The sequence below is a fragment of the Anas acuta genome, chromosome Z (genome assembly GCF_963932015.1).
Source record: "Anas acuta chromosome Z, bAnaAcu1.1, whole genome shotgun sequence".
Taxonomy (NCBI): domain Eukaryota; kingdom Metazoa; phylum Chordata; class Aves; order Anseriformes; family Anatidae; genus Anas; species Anas acuta.
Genome location: NC_089017.1, coordinates 29,227,146 through 29,247,956, shown reverse-complemented (window position 1 = coordinate 29,247,956; position 20,811 = coordinate 29,227,146). Strand labels below are relative to the sequence as shown.

The following is a 20,811-nucleotide window of genomic DNA, read 5'->3' as shown; positions in this document are numbered from 1 at the left end:
CTTAGGTACCTGAAAATGAAACATGGCTGCAGCGCTTTCCCAGAGCTTCATTTTGTGCTGTATTTCAGGAAGTGTTCTCCTAAGAGTATCTGATATTGACAAGATGATCTTGATGGATAAAGTTGGTTAGGTGACCTTAAAATTGATTCATCTGCCCTGCCCTTCAGAGTGAAGGACTGTGGCTATTCTTATTTGTATTTAAAGAGTAAATTCACTTTTAGATATTTTCACTAGTCGGCCAGCAACTTTGCTTTTTTTTTTTTTTTTTTTTTTTTTTTTTGTTTTGTTTTGTTTTGTTTTATTGGCACAGACTGAAAGCAGGTAGGCATCCAATCCAAATGTGCCCAGCCTGTACAGGTGGTTAAAATTAGTATTTAATCCCTGACGGAAGGAGTTGTTCTTTCCTAAAAATCACAAGCTTCATTTTTACAGGTTTCAAGATAATAAGGAATTTGTTTGTGCTAGGAATGTAACTTGGCTTTCCAATGATTTAAACCATTCCAGTGTTGGTTATGAGTCTGCAAATGATGTTGAGGGAATGTATTTTAGCAGTTTGAAAGAGCACTTGAATGAAATAATGCAATATAGGGAAAAGTATATTTTTAACACATAGTTGAGATGTGTAAATTTACTGTGGTTCTCCCCTACCAATCTCATGGAAAGATATAATTCAAAAAATCTCCCTCAAAACCATACCTCTTGTTATGCCCCATAACCACTGCATTTGTTTTTAACATCTCATTGCTTAATAAATGATGTTTCCTAACATATGATTTTTATTATATATGTTTATCCTATTCTTTTTATTTTTAATTGCAGCAACATACTGATTTATTTTTTTCATCTGTTGATTATTAGAAAGTACTTTAGGAAGGCAGCTACTTTCCTTTTGTTGTTGTTGCTGTTGCTCATGAGTGCCTTTGCTCAAAGTTCATCATGTGATTGCCTCTAATCTGCATGAGCTTCATGAACTAACTTGAATTAGGCTGTGGCATGTAGTTTGAAATGGTATAGGTGAGAGTTGTGCAGATCCCCAAACTTTCTGTGACTCAGCCAACGTTTATACGGAAAACAGAATGGCCATTCTGCAAACTTGACAATCTTCCTAGATTCGTGTTTTCTGGGCTGCCTCCTCTATGCATACATATGCTGTCTAACAAACAGTGGTGACCTGTAGACTAAACTCTGTATAAAGATTTAGTTTTATTCCTATTGTCATGGCAATATGTCTTCTTGTGCTGTTTCCATCTCCTGAATTCTTACATCATGCTGTTATCAATAGTTATGCACGTGGAAGTGATTTGATTGTTCATTTGATTAACACAGAAGAAAGGAGCCATACAGTAACATTAGTGTTTCCTGGGGGGACACAGGGTTTTAAACTTACAGGAGACAGACTGGCTTGATATGGAGCGTGTTTTAACTTTGTTACATGAACTTAATTTTGAACAATTGTTTATGTAGGAAGGTTAATGCCAGACTCACTTTTGGAAACCTCGCCAGAAAATCAGTTGGCATCATCTTGCTTTCTGATGGTTGCTTTGCTGCTGGTGGAGTGCTCTGCTGCCAGCCCTGACTTTGCCTCGTCCTGTTGTGAGCAGGTCACACTTGCTTGCCAGCAGGGTCCCACACATCTCCTGAATGCAGAAGTGGGCTGGTGCCAGTGGAACAGAAAGGCATTGTGCAAAAGTGACTATTTCAATAAGGGATTTCACACTGAGTAGTTTGATTAGAACAACCCAGGGTGTAATGGTGAGCAGTGGGACTGGGGGTCTGGAACAAGTGGGTCTGTCACCAGAGCCAGACGTCCTTGGCTGCTGCTGCTGAAGATGCAGGAAACAGCCAGTTTCTCTTCAGGCTCCCCTGCACAGACTGAGTTGGGATGCACAGGAGAGTAGGAAGGGGTTGAAGGGTGCTCTCTGCTCTGCACCAGGGAGCTCAGCCATCCTGCAGCTTGAGCTGCATCATCAGTACAGGCAGAGACTGGGAGGGAAAGCAGAAGATATGTATGTTGCTATGGGACAGCTTTCTGTTGGAGAGGGTTCTGAAAAAGCTTGAGGGAGGCTGGTGAGCAGGCTCTTAACTTTGCTGCATCCTGGGATGAGGGCTGCTTGGTTTTGGTTTTCCTGATTTGTTTTCTGCAAGAGTGAGGTGTGACTAGTGGACCTTCTGGAAGGCTTGCCTGTCAGTCACACCCACTGGGTGGAGAAACACAGCCCTAGGCCAAGGTGAATTTCATGAGAGAGTTGGATTTTCTCATGTTCTTGCTGTTACTGTTATCATACTGTTGTCCTGAAAAGACTCTATTGTTCATGTTTCACTTTTAAGTAGACATTAAAGGGATACTGTTTGCTATTCAGATGTACAGCATCTCCTGGAAAACTGCTTGAAAATATAAAAATATTTTGGGGCGTAGGACATTTGCTTGCAGTAACTGGTCAAAAAAAATAAAGATTATTGTCTAACTAGCTGATTGGTCTAATTTGCATTTCAATGCAAATTTTAGAAATTGTGTGGAAAGCTGAACTACTGAAAGATACGCTTCTCTGAATGAAGTCTAGTCTTGAGGTTGCATACTTTTCCAAATCCCCAGTGAGTTGCTCAAACAGCACAGGCAGGTTGACTTTACCCTGTTCTGAAGTGTTCAGCAGCAACTGCAATGGAAGGTGGCTGGGTTTGAAAGGGAGTTGCAAAGAAGTTTTTTAAGAAGATCACAGGTTGAGTGCAGGGGATGGACAGCCAGAAGGGAGAAAGGTAAAGTGAAATCTGAAAAGTTTACAGTTTTCCATTAGTGTTGGCATCTGCTAGAAGTCAATCATAAAAGGGTCTGCTGAAATTACAGTGCATACACCCCAACTCTTGTGTAATGCACTGTGTCTCATCTAACTCCTTCAGGTCAAGTGGGTTTAACACATTTGTCCAGGAAAAATACAGAGCAGAGCTGTCAACTTTTGCTGAGTATTAGCTATTCTTGTGCAAAAAGTTGAGTGCTTAAATACACACAAGATGTTGAACCTGCTATGTGGGTGCATGAGGGGGAAGAATGATTAGTAATGTTCCCAGAAAAAGGTTAGTGTAAGTATAAGATTACTATTTTTTGCTATAAAGTTTCTAAAAATCTGCATCGTTTCTGCAGAGAATGTTGTTGTGAAAGTGCTGTTAATGTCTGTTCCTGTTCTTTCAGTAATGCACAAGAGACTTGACATGTTCATTGTGTTAATCTTTCCCCTCTACAAAGTCCCAGACATTCTGGTTTATACATATGATAACCCTGATGATATACACATTTACAATTTCAGCATCTGTGCACAAACACACATACACATACATAAATATATGTGAATATAAAAATATATTATAATGGACAGAACTGTTTGGATTAATTGTTATCTTACACCTTTTGCCAGCAGAAAGTGATTTTTTTTTTTTTTTAAAGTAAAAAATAAGGCCCTTAATGAGAATGTAATTCCTGCAGTTATAGTAGACGTGCTGAATGTCTAAGGTTACTCATTCTGGCTCCATTTCTTGGAGCTGTTGAGAGGTGCAGCCCTTTCTGCTGTCTGCCACAAACTGAAACTTGAGTTTCTGTTGTGTTTTCAGTAAACTTGTGCAAGGTTTTTTAACTCCTAAGACTTTCTTGTCTTAGTATAACTTGTATAACTGCAGATCAAATCAAATTTGATAGATTTCTCAAGGTCCTGCTGTGGTGGAACAGAGGTAAGAAAATAAGCCTTAGAAACTCTGGGTGGTTAAATAACATTAAAGGAACTGGCAAGTTACCAGGTATAGTAAGAATTTTTGGTAAGCTTTATTAGTATTATTACTAATATTTGATCTTAGTTAGCACTCAATTTTCATTCACACAAAACAAAAGAACAACAACAGAAAAAAAATAGCACAGAGTTATAAAAATAAAAGCCTTGGAATCTGAAACCATATATATGTTTTTTTTTTTTTTTTTTTTTTTCCAGATAAAGTAGTATCCTTTTTCCGTGTATAATACCCTTAGGTATTACAAGAAAGCATGCTAGCTTTAGTAAATAAATTGGGATAAAAAGAGCAAAAGCATCCTCTGCTGTATACTGAACCAGCATCATACTTTTAAATCTTGGTTCTTGAACTGCAGTTTGTATTGCACCTATTTCAGGAAACTTTACCCATGTAGATGATGCTAATTAATTAGAAATTAATATAAGTGGGGGTTATGCTGATATGTTACATATAGTGAAAATTATAGAATTACAAAACAGATGCTCTTGTGACATATTAGCCACAAAATGATAGAATTATGCTGGAAAGACAAAAAGGAACACAATCAGATAGTGTTTAACCTTTTTTATTGCCTTTGACTAATATGACCGAAGCGGCAAAAGTGTTACTAATAGGGAGATACAGAGTCTGTGGGGAAAACAAACAAACAAACAAACTCTAGAATTGCTTTGTTGAAAGATGAGGTTTAAGCCACAATTTATATCTATATCTATATCATCTATGTCTATATTGATATCGATATCTATATCATCTGTATCTATATGTTGTTTTGGTTACATGCTTTGTAAGAAAGTTTGCCTTTTTATTGCAGAACATTCCCCCCAAACCCAAAACTGAGTCAGTTATGCCCAGTTCTACATTTTAAGTTCTTTTGTGACACAGTATGTAATTAGATACTTCTAATTTTCATTTACTGCAAAGTTCGAAAGAGACAAAATGCACTGATTTTTTTTATTTTATTTATTTTTTTATCATTGTTGCTTAAATACTCTATACATTATCTCTTCTCATTATTTAGTTATCACCAAGTCACATATGCTGGAAACTAAATATGGTGGATGTGAGTACACTTGCAATTCCAATTAAGTTTATGAATCACTAGTGTGAAAATTTAGGGTGATTTTCTCAGCTTGTTCTTGTACATTATCTACTCAGTGCCCGCTGATAGATTTACTCTTTATTTTGTCACTGTTTTTTTAATAGTATGTGTGTGGGAATATGGACAGTGCATATTTTGACTATGAATTTTTAGATTATGGCAGATGGAATTAAATCCACTTTGTAAAGAATGCAGCAACATAATGTATTGTTAATTATTATTATTATATATTACAATAACATATAATATATTAATTATTATTGATTAGCATAATGGAAATAATATTCTGTGATTTGAGACTTATCTATCTTAAACATGATCTTTGATCAAGAATGTGTTATATAATGATACACAAAACTATATTGTTTTGTGTCAGTCTTATTATGTATTGCCTATGTTAAATGTAAGTTAATATCCTAATGCACATGGCATCAACTGGCGATCTTAAGATAAGAAATACTCAGCAGTGAGTAGACAGCTTTTGGAAATTATCTCCACCACCACCATCAATCCTCCCCTCTCCCCCAAGAGCAACAAACAAATAATAAACAAACCAGGGAAAAAAGCAAACGAATACACAACCCCCCAAAAACAAGACAACAACAACAAAAACTACAAAAAGAAAACAAATTCAATGAAATAACAACAGTAAACCAGCACCCTGTTGGGGTCTTTTGTTAGTGTATTCCACATTTTGTTACTCTAAAGGTTGTGTTTTATCACCAATCTTAACCTAACCGAAATTAACTGAAATGAAAATGTGACACATAGTAGTTATAGGGCTGTGCATCATAGATCAAAATTAGAAAATGCTTTAGTAGATATAGTATTTAGAAACAGTACAGTGAAGTACAAGTTGTCTAAAATTTAAATCTTTTCCCTTCTTTTTTAGAGAAGACATTAATTTTGTTTTGGGTTACTAAACTCATTTATACTGACTGGCAGAGGTATTACCTCATGCTTTTTTTAGCTGGCTTGAAGAAATACTAAACACCAAAGTACTCTAATTTTGGTCTTTCCATTATATACTTTAATTTATTTTAATCCTGTATATTTCCCCCAATTAGTGTATAGTATGGTGGCATATTTACAGTTTTAGATCTGTGTCAGTAGAACAATAAAAAGGCCTCATGAGCCTCTGCTAATGTTTGTAGACTGCTTTATGGAGTCTTCATTAGGTTATGGCTTAGACTTGTGAAGTATTATACAAATGCAACATTTGTGAAGGCTGAAGAATCCAGTTTCCAATACCGTGTATTTTAGTGGAAAATGCAATGCAGTGAGAACTAAAAATGCAGTCCTATCATCCAGTATTTCTTGAACAGTGCTTTATTTTGTGCTTTTGAACTGTAAGTAATTTACCATGAAGCGTTTCATCCAAAGCTTGCTGGAGCAACTTTCCATTGATTTTAACAACCTTTGGCTGAGACCCACAGTGAACCAAACCTTTTTTTTTTTTTTTTTTTTTTTTCATAGTCATGTCATCATTATCCTGTGTCTAAAAATATTGCCTTATGTAGTGGAAAACATTTTATCTCCCTGAACTCTTTTTGCTTTACTGCCCAATAAATAAAATAGAAGAAGAAATCCTGGCTGTGTGGGAGTTAGTGGTAAAATACATGCTGACTTCCATGAAACCCAGATTCATGCAGAAGTTTTTAAATGCATAGCATGAAAACAAGGGTCAAACTTTGTCTTTCAAAACATAATGTAACATAATAAAGTGGACAGTTTATTCATTGGCTGAATGTATATGCAAGCAAATTTATATTATTTCCATACAAACAAGAATTTTTCCATGAATATGGTTTATCTTAGCATATTTTCTTCTCTAAACATCCAAATAAGACTTACATTGTGCTCTACCTTCTGCTTTTCATTTTCTGAAGAATCTATAATAAAAGCCCTTTGTGATACATACCTTAATGTAAAAGGTTTAATGGTTTCCAAGAACAACTTCTGAATGTTTCTGACTATATCTAGTATCCATAGTATCTTCCAGATGGATAAAATAAATCATTCATATCTCATCTTTTCCTACTGAATCCAGAAAGTTTTGGAAAGAAACTTCATTCTTTCACATTCATCCACATGTGGCAAAATACCTATGTAAATCTCTCCTTAACATACATGTCAAAAAGGAGCTCAGCTAATATTATGAAGTATGGGAAACATTTGTTTCAGGCCATGACAAAATATAAACCTTTTAAAACTTAAAAACCTTTATGTATATATATACATACACATACACACACACAAATACACACACACACACACACGAGATATGTATATATTCCATGCACAACTTATCTTATAACACAGCTGGGGAAAGTTGTTCAGTTTCCAAAATGAGCGACATATGGTCTTTATAAATCGTAAAAGAAATATTTTGAATAAATAAGTGTTGTGATTTATTTTACATAAACAAATAAGGGAATTTAAATTAAAAAGATAAATCTGTGCATGGGACAAAAAGCTGAAAAGCTGAGTATGCTTATTGCTATTTTGGTTCTAAAAAGTGCTTCTAGGTCCTTGAATTTCTTTCAACTATATGAAAACTGGATTTACTCCCAGAGCTCCACTTCTTAGCTAGGACAGTTTAAGAACTAAACAACGGCTGAGTCAGTTAATTAATTTAAATGAGATTACAAATCAGAAACACATTACGTAATGTTGATTTAATTACCATTTTTTATTAACCTAATTAAAACACTCTGAAGAAAAGTTAAGTCTTGACAATGGCTGGTTGGGTGACTTGGCAGCAGCAGATCTGAGCTGCTGATAAAGGAGGAGGTGAAGGTGGAAGCCCGTCATGACCTGTGCTGCTCTGATGCCCTGAAGCATCAAGAGCTGCCTCTTTGCTTTGCTGCCAGCCCATGTCACTGAGTAGGACTGCGCTGACACTGTCCCAGCTGCAGAGCCTCCATCACAGTGTCCTCATGCTTCCAGCACTCACACATCCCACGAGGACAGGTTTTCTGCTGAAACACACAGGTTATCTCCTGTCATGTCAGCTACAGATGAATTTGTCTGTTCTCAGAACCTGCGGGGGAGTGTGGAATGGGATGGCTGATGACTGAGTTCTTCTTGGTGTGTCCTTACTCCAAAGTAAACAGGCTCAAACTGAAATTAAAACTGAACCCATTTTCTGTCTCCCAAGCCAGCTATCTCACACTGAATGTACCTCCCAACCTAAGACATGAAGGTTTTTGTGATATGACAGGCCTACTTGGGCTGAAATCTTGGTACACGTCTGAGGAAACAGACAACAGAGATAGATACTACTGTGTTCAGTTTTGGGCCCCTCACTACAAGAAGGACATCGAGGTGCTTGAGCGGGTCCAGAGAAGGGCAACAAAGCTGGTGAGGGGTCTGGAGAACAAGTCCTACGAGGAGCGGCTGAGGGAGTTGGGCTTGTTCAGCCTGGAGAAGAGGAGGCTCAGGGGCGACCTTATTGCTCTCTACAGGTACCTTAAAGGAGGCTGTAGCGAGGTGGGGGTTGGTCTGTTCTCCCACATGCCTGGTGACAAGATGAGGGGGAATGGGCTTAAGTTGCGCCAGGGGAGTTTTAGGTTGGATCTTAGGAAGAACTTTACCAAAAGGGTTGTTAGACATTGGAACAGGCTGCCCAGGGAAGTGGTGGAGTCACCATACCTGGAGGTCTTTAAAAGACATTTAGATGTAGAGCTTAGGGATATGGTTTAGTGTGGACTGTTAGTATTCGCTCAGAGGTTGAACTCGATGATCTTGAGGTCTCTTCCAACCTAGAAATTCTGTGATTCTGTGATTCTGTGATATCTTAGCTTTTGGGGGGCCAGTAGTCAGTTCTGTTTTTCACTGCCTTTTTAAAAAACGTTTGTATTAGAAGGCAACCCTGATTCAAAGTGAACAAGATAGGTCACTGTTAACTCCTGCCACTACTCTGGTCCTTTGTTGGTCCTTTCCATGCCTCACAGGTGCAAACTAATGAAGGGACCAAAAAGGAGTGGTGATTACTTGCCAAAACTGAGTTTTCACTGAGGAACAAAGGATTTATTGAGATTTGAATATACCCCATATCAATAGCAATCTGGACCTTTATTGCTGTAACAGCTTAAGAGCCTTTGCACACAGATTTCTTTGGTACTTAAATTTACAGAAGCGAGATTTGTAAGCAGAACAAAACTAGTGATATTTCCTCAGAAAACTGGAAGGTGTCATGGCTGCTGTAAGTCCAATGATGAGCATCTTTGCTTTGGATGACCAATGGGGTTTGTCTGTACAGTGTCACCTGGGGAATCTGTGCCACTGCCAAGAGACTTGCATGTGAATGTCTAACTTCTGTTCTATAAAGTTCCCATTTAGCACTGTTCCCATTAGCTGTATGAATATCAAACACTAAAGAAACTTCTGAGCTAGAACTAGGTACACTTAGTAAGTCCAATAGTATCGTGTGACATAGCAGTCCTTGTAAACAAAGAATTGCTTTTAGAGTTAGGCTATCTCAATTCAATTTTTTTTTGCTTTTCAAAAAAGTCATTTTTGAAAGCAAATCAGTACTTCACAGGTGTGGAGAGTTTCACTTTGAGTGTCATGAAAGAGAACATATATTGCAAATGTACATGATATCGGGAAAAGATGAGAGGCTTCATCCTGCAAACGTCTTTCCTATGTGGAACAACTAATTTTTTTTTGAGATGCTGCTGCTTCCTATTCTTGTGAACTGTGGCTCATACCATAAATCTTCAGGGATAACCAGTAAAGAAAGAGGTGGGAGTGAATGTTTTATCACAAGTAATTTGTTAGTTTTCAGAGGAAGCAATTCTATTAAATATAGTGATCTATGAAAATGTGAAAAATAAATCCCCTCTCAAGTTACCATACTTTCAAAAACATAGGTGACACTGGCACTAGTTCCATTTTCATGTTTATAGCATCATTTCAGCAGATAATACAGTAAAACACTATTAACTTATTTATATTGTAAACGAACCGTTGTATCAGTAGAGAAGGTGTGAATAGTATGTATGAAGTTACAATACATATTACTTATGAATTACAATAATTTAGGGTCATCAGGTATAGAAATTGTATACCATGAAAAGTAATCATTTAGGTCTACGGATGAAAGAATTCACATTCATTTCCTTTGAGTATTTTTGCTGACTGCATTGTTGGAGCCAGGAAATGGATGTTGCTTTTTGGTTGCGATGAAATCTTTCCTACCAGTGTTCTAAAAGACTTTGAAAGATGAAGAGAGAATTCAGAAAGCCTTTATCCCCTCAAGGACTGCCTGGCTGTGGAGCTGGGGCCCAGGCAGGTTGGGCCTCTGTGGAATGGGGGTTTCGTTACCCTGCTGGGTGAAGCCCTGACCAGCCTGGTCTGAGCCCAGGATGAGCCTGCCCTGGGCCAGGGCTGGGCTGGAGACTGCCTCAGGTCCTGTGTCTTGTGACCCCGTGATTGTCTAGACTGTGACCACTTGCTTTGAGTTTGCCACATCAGATGGCAATGTAATGGTGAAAGGTGACAGTCTGAGAAGACAGTTTTGATTCTGGTTCACAGTTAGTAACTCTGTCAGTTATCAAATCAGATGCTTTATAGGTACGTTTTGACAGCATTGAAGCAATACCTTCATGGTATCAGATATTTCTGGTCCTTCATCCCTTCCTCCCCATACCCAATTCATGGACTATCATAGAGCAAGGTTGTATTTACACCACTGTTAATGATGAGATTAGTGTCAGCTGGAATGAACTGGATGTACATGCAAATGAAAAATGACTTTTGTTCATTGAAACTACAGAAGTTTATTTGATTGGTATGAGGCCATAGGATGATCAGTTTATAAGGCACGGCTCAAGAAAGTATGTGTAATTTTTTGTTGATTATGCCTCTATTTCTTTTCAAGGACTTCAATATTTTGCTAAAGCAGAGAGCCTTAAAAGCAAAATCTGTTGTACAGCATGGGGCATAAGGGAAGTATAGAATAGCTTACTCTTTAAGGACAGCATCTTCTCTTAAACCAAATATTAGACTACTGAGGTGACAAATATTGAAAATACCTCAGGAAACTGTTGAATAACAATATGAATTTCATGTATTTTCTGGGGTGATGTTCTTTCTGCTGCTTCTTTTTGAAGAATACTGTCCTTGAGGTGCAAAGTGAGAAAGCATCACCTTACTGAATGGAAAATCATCAGATATTTTTCTTTCTGTCTTACGGAACTGAGAAAGAAGCATTCTGGTTTCACCTTTCTCCCAGTGTAGGGTATGTGTTTTTTTTCTTACCATCAGCAGGCCTCAACAATCAGTTTTGTTTTACTTTGGGTGTGGTGGGAGATGCCAGCAACTACATGTAGATACTCATTGGGATTAACTCCTACAAATGAAAATATGGGAAACTGCAAAGTGTAAAATACACCACATTCTTGACCCATCTTTTCATACTGTTGTCTGGAAGGAAAAAGTAAACTGAGATAAAGCATTTAAATGTCATTGTGGTACCCATGCTGAGTCACAACAGATTATATTCAGTATATCAGTGTTAGGGTTATATAAATAGTTGCCAGATAAGAGCAAAACCTGGGTTGAACCAGTGTCAGACCATTAATCCACAGGGCAATAACTGATCAAGGCATCAACTACTGACTCTTGGAACAGTTAGTGACAGGAAGAGAACAGCAGTAGATATACTGTAGTTGTGAGGTGCATATGAAATCTGTTATTTGGAAATGCACAACATATCTGTAGGAGAGCTTTTGCTCTGTAGCAAATAATTTTGAGACCTGTGTGGAAGATTTTTTTCCCATGAAAAACATATTTACAGTAAAATTTGAGAAAGGCATTTCTCAAATGTCTCAAAAGAAGGAAATTTTAAAAACTTTGAAGAAAAAGAGAGAGAAGGAGAAAAAAAAGAAAGAAAAGAAAAAGAAAGAAAGATAAAAGAGAGCAAGAAAGAAAGAAAGATGGAAAAGAAAGAGAAAGAAAGAGAGAGAAAGAGGGAAGGAAGGAAGGAAGAAAGGAAGGAAAAGAAAAACAAAAGAAAGAGCAAGAGAGAGGAAGAAGAGAGAAAGAAAGGAGAGAATAACTGAAAGAAAGAAGGAAAAAAGAAAAAAAAAAGAGGGTAAGAGTGAGACAAAGAAAGAAGGAAAGAAGGTAAGAAAGAAAGATAAGAAATAAACTAAGGCAACTTTCAGTTGGGAGTAACCTAAATAAAATGTTGAAAATTTCAGTTTCATGACATTTACATGATGGGCTTTTATTTGCTATTGGTTGTATAGATTTGCTTATAACTAGCTTAGGAAGTCTTTGTGCACAGAATATTTTTGGTAGGAAAATTGAATGAAAAGCCACCTAGACAGGGAGTCTGGTTTATGTTTTTCTCTATTGCACTGGAAGAAAAGCATGCAATTTTTAAACCTAAGGGCTCGTACTGTTAAACAAATTAACGACCTTGTACATAGGAAGACAAAGAAAGATTTAAAGTGTCTTAGCATGTCTTTTGCTTCCTTGCATTCTGTGGCTTTCCTACAATGCATCTTGTTACTTACTTTAGAAGAACAGTACTCCAATCTCTCTTCATTCAGTGTTCTGCTTATAAATTAAGTTATTCCTATAATTTATTCATGTAATGATCATGGTTCTCTTGTTCTTTGTAAAGCTATTTGCATCCAATCAAATAAAAAAAAAGAGTGCTTTATAATTACTGACACTGGTAAGAGAATTGGATCATCACAGGCCACCTTGGGTCTCTCTTTCATCCTGAAAATGATGCTTCCATGAGCTTTCAGTGAACATAGGTTGATTTTCATATTCAGCACACAAAAATTCATTGCTTTCTCCAGATCATTGAAACCCCAGTGGCAAAAATGTTAGCAGCATCTACTGCTCAAACAGCTTTGAGAAAATCAAACTAAAAATTACGATTGATCAGAACTTAACATAAAACACAGCTAAGTCTGACTGGCAAATTATAATAATTAGCTATCAGCTTTTCCCTGTAACTGGAAAATTCCTTGCTAAATTTCTCGTATTATAATATAAAAAGGAATTTTTTAAATGACTTTAACACTTGGTTTGTTGGTCCAGAAAGTGGCCATATTGACAATGAGAAAACAGGACTGAAGGTAAGTTGCTCTGCAAGAGCTAAAAAATATTCTTAATTTTGTTCAGCTTTTCAGTGAATTTTAGCAGGAGAAATCTTTGAAGGTTATTTTCAAGTAGGCCTCATTAATCTACTTTCAAATTTCTGTACACCCCAAGCTATGTTGTCCAAGTTTTATTGGGTGCACCTGCATTCAAACTGACATTTCATTTAGCCAAACACCTGCACTTGGACAATTACTGTGGACCATTGCTATGTAAAATTAATCCTCTTTGATAATCCTAATTTAAATAATGATTTGTATGGTTTGCAGAAGCAGAACATGCCTCTTTGAAGCATATTAAAGTTCACCCTCTTGAAGGTAAAGCTTTTATTCCCATTGCAACACAAGAAAAGTCATTTATAAAGGTCCACATTCAGAAAAGCATCACATTTTAAACATTTCTTATAGTTGATCAAGTTTTCACATTAACCTAATATACTTTTTGAAGAGATGTGCTGCATCTTGTTATGAAAAGTGTGCACTACATAGTGAGGGCTTTTTTTTTTTTTTTTTTCCCCCCAGAAAATTTCTGGCATTTTAGAAGATATTCCTAGCACAGCAAACCACAAGAAAACCTCAAGAATATAGCCACAAAAGATATATTGCATTTGCTGTTAATTGATGGAAAGTGGTTTTTGTTACCTATGAAGAACTATATGCATTCTGTTGGTATATTCAGGACAGTTATTTATGCTGTATTAATTCAAACCGTACTCTCTTAAATTAATCTGTATTGAAATACTCTTCATTACAATCTATTTGGGATTTTACAGAAGCATTGACTTCTGCCTAGTATAAAAATGCAAATACCATCCTAACACCAAATAAACCAATTTGTTTAGGAACAATTGCAAGGAATTAGATCTAATAAATTCAATTTAAAATTGAGAACTGAACATGAATTTACATTATCTGTCCACTCCAGCAGGATAAGGATTAGGCATAGAAAAATTGAAAAAAAAAATTGAAAAAACAAGAGTAACTTTGATACTTTTTGTGACATCGTATCACTTTTGAAAATAGTTTCAGACTTTTCACAGTATATGTAGCAATACACAGAAAATCAAGTTAGGTGGCCGTTTCAGTGACAAGATTTTCCTTAAACCCCTTTCAGTGATGGACACAATGTCCAGCAGATTTCTTAGGAAAATTTTGGAAAGTGACCCTGACCAGCTATGGTGATAAGAATTTCAGGAGTCCTGGTGTTGTACAATGGGTGCAAGTGTACAAGTTCCCAAAATCTTGGCTGTACACAATCTGATCAGGAATGTGTCCTTTTTTCTTCCTACGCTGGGTTGAAGAAGATGAAGGAAATTTGTGAAATTTGCTTTCCAGTGTGGATTTTATTGCATGCAGGAATGATTTCATCCAACACTGCAAAATTTATTTGCGTTTTTAGTAGCTTTGGAACTAGGTTTCACACATGCCTTCATCTTCCAGTATCTATCTTTAGGTATCTATCTCTGGTAGATACCCAATGCTTGTCTTGTCTGATGAAGTTTTAGCTGAAGATAGTTTGGGTGAAAAAGTTACAGGCTGCAGAGGTGCAGTTTCTTTCAGAACTTCCCATATTCTGAACTTGAACTATGAAATGCATTTGTCTTTCTGCTAATACCATCTATATAATCAAGCTTGCCTTCACCTAAACTGCTTGAAAGACAGGTGTGTCAAGCAGTGTTTCCTAAGTCACATAACCGAAGGTAACAGATTTTAGTCAGCAGTGGACATTGGACAGAATCTTTCATTCTAGGTTGAAGGCTATGTTGGCTTTAAGATGTGATTGGAATTGAAGGATTAGTATTTGTTGATGTGTAAATTCCTTGCTTTCTCTTTGTGTGTGTTTTGTTTGTTTGTCTGTTTCTCTTTAATTTGACGTTGTAAGCAGTAATACATTCAAGAACTCTGACTTCGCTCTGGGATTCAGTTGGCAGTGGCAATTTCTGTAGTACTAAGTAACAGTCCTTTGACGGCCCTATGCTATAAGTGCTGCTGCACTTCCAAGTAATGGACATTTTCTTTGCCTTCCTTCCTTCCTTCCTTCCTTCCTTCCTTCCTGCCTGCCTGCCTGCCTGCCTGCCTGCCTGCCTGCCTCCCTGCCTCGCTCCCTGCCTCGCTCCCTCCCTCCCTCCCTTCCTCTCTTTCTCCCTCCCTTCCTCTCTTTCTCCCTCCTTTCCTCCCTTCCTCTCTTCCATCCTCTCCTCCTTTCTTCCTTTCTTCCTTCCTCTCTTCCTCACTTTCTTTCATTTATTGAAGCTGCTACATTTTAGATAACCATATACAGAATAAATGGTTGTGCTTCCTACAACTTCTTACTCTCTTTGGGTACAAGAGTGTCTGTCATGTCTTACTTTGTTAATAATAATTTATTGCAGTGATGCAGGATTTTGTTTTATTATTGGTGTGGGGATAGAGCAAGAAGATAGTTTTAAAAGCAAATGCTTTTATGAATAAGGATGACATTTATTTTCCAGTGCATTGACTTCAAATCTCATTCTTCTCTTGATTCATTAGGTACATGTATTGAGAAAACACTATTTAAAGACCACAGGGCTTGATTTTTTTTCTTAGTTTTTATGTTATATAATCTTTATTTCACAATAGCAGTTCTTACAAACTAAGAATACAAAGGCTATACTGTATTAAAACAGACAGTCATAACTTCAGTGCAGTTCTGAGTCTGTGGAAGCACCGTACACCTCTGTGTTTTTAGGGAAAAGTAAAGAAGCAGGATTCATCACTGCAAACTCCATTAGTTGCCTGATCCAGTATATATTTCTGGTCATTGCCTGAGAAGAAGCTACCTCTGCTTTCCTGATTATGCAATATTATAATTGGGGGATGGAGTGAAAGGGAATGAAAAGGTGCCCTTGTAGATGTGTTTACACCCTGAATATTTACCTGAATGACTCTCTTGTCCTTGTTCAGTGATCTATGAGTTATTGCATCTTTCACAATGTTTCTGGTTCTGCATAAAATGGGTTACATATAGTATGTTTGTTCTCTAATGCCTTCATGTAGAAAGTCAGGGAAATGACCTTTAGATAACAAAGTTAAGTATTAGTTTAATACTGAAGGAGAGTATTAAAAGGATGTGAGATACTTTCAAAACAAATTAGTAAAACATTTCTTTGATTTCTTTATAGATTCTGGACAACCAGGAAGTCCAAGCCACAATGATCCTGCCAAGAATCCACCAGGTAAATATAAGTTCCAGAACATGTGCAATCTAACATTGTTTGAGAACAAAGATACTACTGTTAATAGTTAAAGAGAGCATAATTGATCAGCAACCTATTTTGCACTCATAGGTACATATAATGAGGACAAGCTGTGATTACTTTAGGTCTTTTAAACTGGCAATGTCTCAATTGTATTTTCATTAAGATTCATTTAATCTAAGGAATTTTTTGTTTAGTGTATGGCTTTTTGAAGTTTGCAAATGGTGATAGGAAAAGGAGTAAGGAGACAAGATCACCAAATAACTTTACTTTTATAAAAGTCTTCAAATACTACAATTAATATTTTGTTTCAGAGAAACACAATTGCTTTACCTCTAAAGATTGTGACCTATGCTACCAGCTTCTTTTGTCCTTTAGTTTAATATTATTTGTACATTGTAAAATGTAAATATGTTCATTTAATATGTTCATTTTTTATAAAAGCATATCAGCTCTGAGCAGTTTTTGAACGCATTGTTCAAAAATATCTTGCTAGAGACATTTTTTTTTTTTTTGAGAAACAGAGATATCTCAGTGATTTCATGCAAATAGTCCTTTCAAGGGTTTTGTAAAAATAAGAATTCAAGAGAAAATCAAAACCAGACTTTGCCATTCCACACTGTTTAGGCCAAAGGCTCTTTGTATTTTTGTGGAGTTATCCTTCTAATCAATTATGCTGTGCTAGTAAATGTTGTAAACTTCTGTTGTTTTATGAATTTTATCAGGGTGAGACAAATGAGTGCAACACGCTTCCTCATACTATCATTTAGAAAGTAAGAATGACTCCTGCCATCAAATCGTGCTGTATCTTGGACTAGATGATCTTAGAGGTCTTTTCCAACCTAAAAGATCATCTATGATCTTTTTCTATGATTTCATTTCTCATAAGAAATATCTCTGAAATAAGCTGCAAATAGCTCAGTTTGCTCTTTTTCTAAATGCAAAACTAACCACAGTCTAACCAAAAGGTAAAAGTATGATGCTGGGTTATTACATATACACAAGTATTGTCTGGATTTGTCCAAACATTAGTGAAAACAGCCAACATTGTGGATGGACAATTTTGTACTACAGGTATATAAAAGTATTTTCTGTGTGTGATGGAATGTGACATGTTGAAGTGAGTACCCAGAAGTGGAAGAACCATCATAGCTCATAATAAAAAACTCTATATTCCTTTAATATAAATAGCAGTAATATATACTGGGAGATTGATGATATATTTTAGAAATATGAAGGCAGCAAAAGTAAATATATCTATAAAACAAACAAACAAACAAACAAAAACAACAACAAAACACACACACACACACACACACACACACAAACAACACACAAAACACAAAACACCAAAAAACCACAAACAAGTGTTTTTTTCTTACTGTGATTCCCTTCCCCTTCCTCTTCTCCTTCCCCCTTCCCCTTCCCCTTCCCCTTCCCCTTCCTCTTCTCCTTCCCCCTTTCCCTTCCCCTTCCTCTTCTCCCTCTCTTCCCCCTTCCTTCTTCCCCTTCCTTCTTCCCCTTCTTTTTCCATGATGCAGGTTTGCAATTGAAATTACTTTTGCATGGAGGCTTTGATGCTGTTTCTCTCTAACCTGTGTATAATACATGAATAGGCCTTTATTTCTCTATTAAATGCATGACATAAATTAGGTAGGTTTAAAAAAAAAAAAAATGTAAGTCACCCACTCATCAGCACATTTACACCTAAAAGAAGCCTAAAAAAATAATCCTCATGGGTAATCACAGTTTTGGAAAACCTGAAGCATTTGGCTTGAGGGAATTTCTTTTTGTTTTAAAATATTTCTGCTTGTATGTGCAAGAAAAACCAAATGCTTTACACCTCATCATTGTAAAGGATACTTTGTAGCCTTAGGGTTTGAGAAGCTGAAGGTCAGGTCTGGAAAATCACCTTCTCCATGTTTTAAAATTCTGGTTTAAAGTATCATTTAACATTTGTAGTTGGAAGGTAGAGGTACACATTTCACTAGTGAGGATCACATGCTCTAGTGAGTTGAGCCTCAGTAACCCTCAGGCTCAACCCCATGTTACTCTTTCAAGGAGTAATCTTGCAACAGCCACACAGCCATGTGGCAGGCAGCAGAGGAGACTAATGGGCTTTCTTTTGGCAGTGTTGTGGGACAAGATCAGATGCCTCAATGTCTGACAAACTCCATTGTCCCAGGAGGCAGCAGGAGATAGAGGGAGAGAAATCTGTTGCTGGTTTCATCATGAAATTTTCTGCTTGAAATTTGAGCATAACACTTTCTCATGCTTTGGAGTTACAGTTGGCATCGTTATTCCTTTTATCTGCTGCCAAGTGGGGACAGAAAATGGAGACTGTGCCTTGCTTCCCTTGAAACCCTTCATTTGAGTAGAGACAGAGGCATAATTGGATGTCATCTGCCTATTTGAGGATACATGAACTTCTAGCATCATTCAGCTTCACTGTGTGATACTGCTTTGGGGTTAAACTGGCAGGGAGAAAGCACTGAGGTTTTGTGGGACTGTAAAATATAGAGCTTCTAGGGTTGTGCAGGGGAATGAGAGGGAGTCACACTCCCTTAAGATTGTCTGTGGAGAAGGACTGCTGTCCTGCTCTTACTAAACTTCACATCAGTATTATTATTGAAACCAGGCAGTCACTTCTGCCAAAGTCCCAGAGGATATCCACTCTGAGGTTTGTTTTCTGTCCCAAGCCAAGAGCACATGGACTGGCAATGCCAGAAAGTTTTGGGTTTTTTAATCAACCTTTGGTCTGATGCCTGTATATCAAGGAGCCAGGTTGTTGGCAAGGCTTAGGTGCTGTTAGTGCTTGGATGCCACTATCTTCACAAAGACATTGCCAAGGAAGAGGAGGTTGGAAACTGAGTGGTAGTCAGCTAGGCTGCTGGTGTTAAAAGAGTTTTGTTTTTTTTTTCCTAGGTTTGGCTAGACTATTACATTCTTTAAGGTGTCTGGTAATTTGCTGTCTTAACCATGGAAGGAGGTAATGTCACTTGCCAAACAAAAGAACATTAAGAGCCCTTGGTGGAATTCTTTACAATAGATTCCTAAAAATACACTGAATATTTTGATAGCATAATACAATATTAAGTTAGTGTAGCTTGTGGTGAAAGTGGTATTTAGCATTTGTAGCAAGGTCCAGGGGTATCCTCCTCTAAGTTTTATTTTTTCACTAACTTTCATTGGGTATATTTCTAAAGAATGAAACTTGATTTTCTGTGAGCTGAATTGTAAAGGTCATTTCTGCAAAGGGATTGTATGTATGATGCAGAAAAATGAGGAGGAGGAGAGGAGACTCAAGGAGAGGAGACAGAGGAGACTCAAGGAGACTCAAGGAAAGGATACTCAAGGAAAGAAGAGGAGACTCAAGGACAGGAGAGGAGAGGAGACTCAGGAGAGGAGACTCGAGGAGACTCGAGGAGACTCGAGGAGAGGAGACTCGAGGAGAGGAGAGGAGAGGAGAGGAGAGGAGAGGAGAGGAGAGGAGAGGAGAGGAGAGGAGAGGAGAGGAGAGGAGACTCGAGGAGAGGAGACTCGAGGAGACTCGAGGAGACTCGAGGAGAGGAGACTCGAGGAGACTCGAGGAGAGGAGACTCGAGGAGAGGAGAGGAGACTCGAGGAGAGGAGACTCGAGGAGAGGAGACTCGAGGAGACTCGAGGAGAGGAGACTCGAGGAGAGGAGACTCGAGGAGAGGAGACTCGAGGAGACTCGAGGAGAGGAGACTCGAGGAGAGGAGAGGAGAGGAGAGGAGAGGAGACTCGAGGAGAGGAGAGGAGAGGAGAGGAGAGGAGACTCGAGGAGAGGAGACTCGAGGAGAGGAGAGGAGACTCGAGGAGAGGAGAGGAGACTCGAGGAGACTCGAGGAGAGGAGACTCGAGGAGAGGAGACTCGAGGAGAGGAGAGGAGACTCGAGGAGAGGAGAGGAGAGGAGACTCGAGGAGAGGAGAGGAGAGGAGACTCGAGGAGACTCGAGGAGAGGAGACTCGAGGAGACTCGAGGAGACTCGAGGAGACTCGAGGAGAGGAGACTCGAGGAGAGGAGAGGAGACTCGAGGAGAGGAGACTCGAGGAGAGGAGACTCGAGGAGAGGAGAGGAGACTCGAGGAGACTCGAGGAGAGGAGACTCGAGGAGACTCGAGGAGAGGAGAGGAGACTCGAGGAGAGGAGACTCGAGGAGAGGAGAGGAGAGGAGAGGAGAGGAGAGGAGAGGAGACTCGAGGAGAGGAGAGGAGAGGAGAGGAGAGGAGAGGAGAGGAGAGGAGAGGAGAGGAGAGGAGAGGAGAGGAGAGGAGAGGAGAGGAGAGGAGAGGAGAGGAGAGGAGAGGAGAGGAGAGGAGAGGAGAGGAGAGGAGAGGAGAGGAGAGGAGAGGAGAGGAGAGGAGAGGAGAGGAGAGGAGAGGAGAGGAGAGGAGAGGAGAGGAGAGGAGAGGAGAGGAGAGGAAGTATGGACACTGCTGTTGTCTAGATCACTCATAAGGTCCTAGAATCATGCAACCATAGAACTATAGAAGGGCTTAGGTTAGTAGGGATCTTAAGGATCAACTTTCCAACCCCTCTGCCATGCGCAGGGATGCCACCCACTAGACCAGGG

The 20,811-nt window shown here is 38.2% G+C and overlaps 1 protein-coding gene across 15 annotated transcripts in view; it reads left to right on the top strand.

Annotated features, from left to right (window-relative positions):
- The window catches only part of NFIB (nuclear factor I B), a 187,000-nt gene that overhangs the window by 89,726 nt on the left and 76,463 nt on the right, over positions 1-20,811 (top strand). For all 15 annotated transcript variants that reach the window (XR_011091472.1, XR_011091470.1, XM_068667975.1 and 12 more), the window contains one exon: positions 16,140-16,193. Coding sequence is in view for 13 of the 15 variants with exons in the window: in XM_068667975.1 (XP_068524076.1) it covers positions 16,140-16,193 (54 nt within the window). In the remaining 2 variants the exon portion in view is untranslated. The remainder of the gene's footprint in view (positions 1-16,139; positions 16,194-20,811) is intronic.